This window comes from Lipophrys pholis (genome assembly GCF_963383615.2).
Source record: "Lipophrys pholis genome assembly, chromosome: 13".
Taxonomy (NCBI): Eukaryota; Metazoa; Chordata; class Actinopteri; order Blenniiformes; family Blenniidae; genus Lipophrys; species Lipophrys pholis.
Genome location: NC_137632.1, coordinates 2,250,640 through 2,253,898, shown reverse-complemented (window position 1 = coordinate 2,253,898; position 3,259 = coordinate 2,250,640). Strand labels below are relative to the sequence as shown.

Below are 3,259 nucleotides of genomic sequence, written 5' to 3'. Positions count from 1 at the left end.
CGATTCAGTTTCAGCTCTGAGGATTTTGTATAGAACTCTTGATGTTTTTACTTTGTCTCCACCACTTTGTCTTCACATTTTCCTTTATTCAGCCATTCATTCCCACCAGCCATCACGACAGTCAGGCACAAAACAGAGGATTTACTTTCAGTCTTCAACCAAATTTGAACCCACTAGAATCAATAAACTAGTTCATGACATGAAATATTTATTAAAATTCACGCAGCGAGCAATCAAAAGGTTTGGTCAAACTTCAAAAGACAAAGTAAATTCAAAAGATAAGAGTGAGTATTGTAGTAAAATGGTATAAAGGCTAAAATGTTAGAAAAATAGCATTTCATATAAAAGTGTTGCGTCCATGCAGCAGTCATTAAGTCCTTCACTCTGATCATAAAGTGTCACTTTGGGAATCTGGGCGCTGGAGTGGAGTGGGTGAATCTGGGCAGTCTGCAGACGCCGCAGGGGCACAGGGGCCCTGCCGGGGCCCCCGCCGAGCTCCACTGCACCGGAGCCATGGAGACATCCATTGGACCAGGGGACAGCAGAGGGCATTTTCCTGCTGCCGAGGATGATGAGGAGGCAGAAGAGGAAGAGGCAGACGAGGACACTGCTGAGGAGAGGAGGGACTCCTGAGTGAGGAGGAGAGGCCAGCCTCCGGCGAGCAGCAGCCTGGGAACCGACCCCGTGTTCACCCCCATCCCCATGCTCACCTCCCCCAGCAGCCGCCGCATCTCCTGCAGGGACGAGCCCAGGAGGAGTATGTAGTTCCTGGCCAGGACCAGGGTGGAGATCTTGGAGAGACGGCGGCCCGGAGGAGCCCCGGGATGGTGAGTCTGAGATGAACCGGACGAAGGCGAAGAGGCGTATGGCACCATGACCTCCCTCAGGGCGTCCATGGCAATGTTCAGGTCCTGCATCCGCTTCCGCTCCCTGCTGTTGATCTTCCTCCTGAGCTCCTGCTGCTCCTCAGGACTCAGCTCCCTCTGAGGTTTAGCTGATCTCTGAGCGCTCTGGAGGCTGAGCATAGGTGCAGGATTCAGGCGGGAGTTCAGGTTGAACCCTGGAGGACAGTGGGGCAAGTCCTGGACAGATGCAGGGCCGCAAAGTGGCAGAGCCTGCTCCTGGGCCCTGATGGCGGCGTTTGACAGCACATTCATAGTCTCCTGAGGGGAGCCAGCTCTTTCACCAAATCACGGTGTTGCACCTGAAGCCAAAAACCACTTAAGAAAAAATCCTCAAAGTGAAAAATGAAATCTTCATTCCTTCCGCCTGGTTGAGCTCCACTCTGCTCGCAGATGACCTCCAGCTGACCTCCAACACAGCAAGAACAAATTCACGTTCGGCTTCAGAGGTTTGAGGCTTCTTAAGCAGGGAGGAAATGAGAGGTTCCTAAAGTGACCGCTCGGTTTTATCTCATTACCACAGCTGCCTGAGGCAAGAATGACAGCTCACATGGTAGAGAATTGAGCTAAATGCTCCCCTCACATACCCCCACTTCAGCTCAACTCCTCCCCAAACACACCATGAAACACACATTTGCACGTCTGACTTTGTGATTCTTGACACTCCGAGGAGAAACACGAGGATGTGCTGAAGTGTGAATCCACACAACACCAGAGGATGATCGTTTAGTTGACCCCATAATAAACATTTGAGTGACGTTTAACTTCTAAGTTTGAAGACAAACTCCCCAAACACCCAATTTACTTTTATTAGTATCATTATTAGGATTAGAAGTAAAGTAATTTGAAGTAAAAACATTCAAAAGTATTTGTTGATTGCAGTAAGTCAATGAAGTGGCAGTTATAACATTTATGAAAACAAAAAACATTAAGAATATTAAAAACATATGTTATATTACATGATTTCAAGAATATAAAGTGGTAATTCCTTATTTGCAGAGAATATTAGATAAGACAGTAAAAAAAATAATGAGGGACTTTATCTACGTGTCGCTGCAGGGATGATACACGTTAAGGTTGAAATCTAAATCAAAGCCATGTAACAAGTACGTTGATCTCAGTTCTGCTGTGCATAAACAAACATTTTAACAAAAGTACTGCACAATTACTGCTTTTGCTCTGCATTTGTAGTAGCCCTGTATTTCTACTCACTAATATGTTTTGCTTGAATTAGAAAAAGTTTTCCACAAACCAGCCCACATTATTTTTACCTTGATGGCCAGACAGTACAGCAAATGTATTCATGAATTCAATTGAATGAATCAATGAAACCCAAACATACTAGAAAACTGATGAACCATGTTTGATGCTATTATTAGCTTTTCATGCAACTCGGTGGATTAATATATTCTGTTTCTGACAGCACATCTACACTTTCTCTGGGTCTTTTTGGTTGGATTTATTTGAACAAAAACAACATTATGAGGTGAATTGAATGTACCACCAAAGCCATTTAACGGCTTGAAGGCCATTAGAGTCATCAAGACTTTGTGAAGTGAGGAAAAGCAGGTATTAGCACCATTAGCATTGGTATTAATTGTGTCAGAGAACAGTTTTGGCAAATGGTGAATGGCTGCCTCATTGTGTGTGGGAAGTTAATTGACGATTTGGAGGTGGAGGTTATTGTTGCTGAGCCCTGAGCAGCTACGCTAACCAAATTGCTTGGCAGAGGGCCGGGCACCGGTCCAGGCAGGCAGACAACAGGCCAATTGACTCCAACCACAGGTGAAGCTGGCTTGGGGCACCGAGCAAGGCTGGAAACCTCAAATGTGCCATTCATAAGCCACAATAAGACCTCGGCATCACTCGGTCGCACAGCGAGCCCGGCCGTCCTCCGTTTGCCCTCCCCTCCCCACTCAGCTCCTTGTAAAACCCCATCTGAGGGGGAGAAAAGGAAGGCAGGGGGAAGAGGAGAGGGACAGCAGCGTCACAAACAGAAAGCAAGTTGTTTACGATGAAAGCAGAAGGGGACTCCGAGGAGGAAGACGCTTTCTTTCTTCCCAGCCGCTCCTCTCTTATCGCTCAAGCAGTGAAAGATGTGTGTGTAGGCGCTTCCCTTCCCCGCCAGTGGTCCGGTGGCGTCCGGCTGCTGCTGTGATTGAAGCTGAATGGACGGCTGCAGACGGACAGGAAAGAGAGGGCTGCATGAAAAGAGCCAGGCGGATGGGCCTCGCACCTGCAGGAGAACAGAGTGCAGGCAGCCAGAGTGTGTGTGTGTGTGTGTGTGTGTGTGTGTGTGTGTGTGTGTGTGTGTGTGTGTGTGTGTGTGTGTGTGTGTGTGTGTGTGTGTGAGCTCC

The 3,259-nt window shown here is 47.6% G+C and overlaps 1 protein-coding gene across 1 annotated transcript; it reads right to left on the bottom strand.

Annotated features, from left to right (window-relative positions):
- Positions 1-398: 398 nt before the first annotated feature.
- Positions 399-1,157, bottom strand: olig1 (oligodendrocyte transcription factor 1; the record flags this gene model as incomplete). Its single annotated transcript, XM_080477851.1, has 1 exon — positions 399-1,157. One exon carries the CDS (start codon positions 1,155-1,157, stop codon positions 399-401), a length of 759 nt encoding a protein of 252 aa, XP_080333977.1.
- Between the last annotated feature and the right edge of the window lie 2,102 nt (positions 1,158-3,259).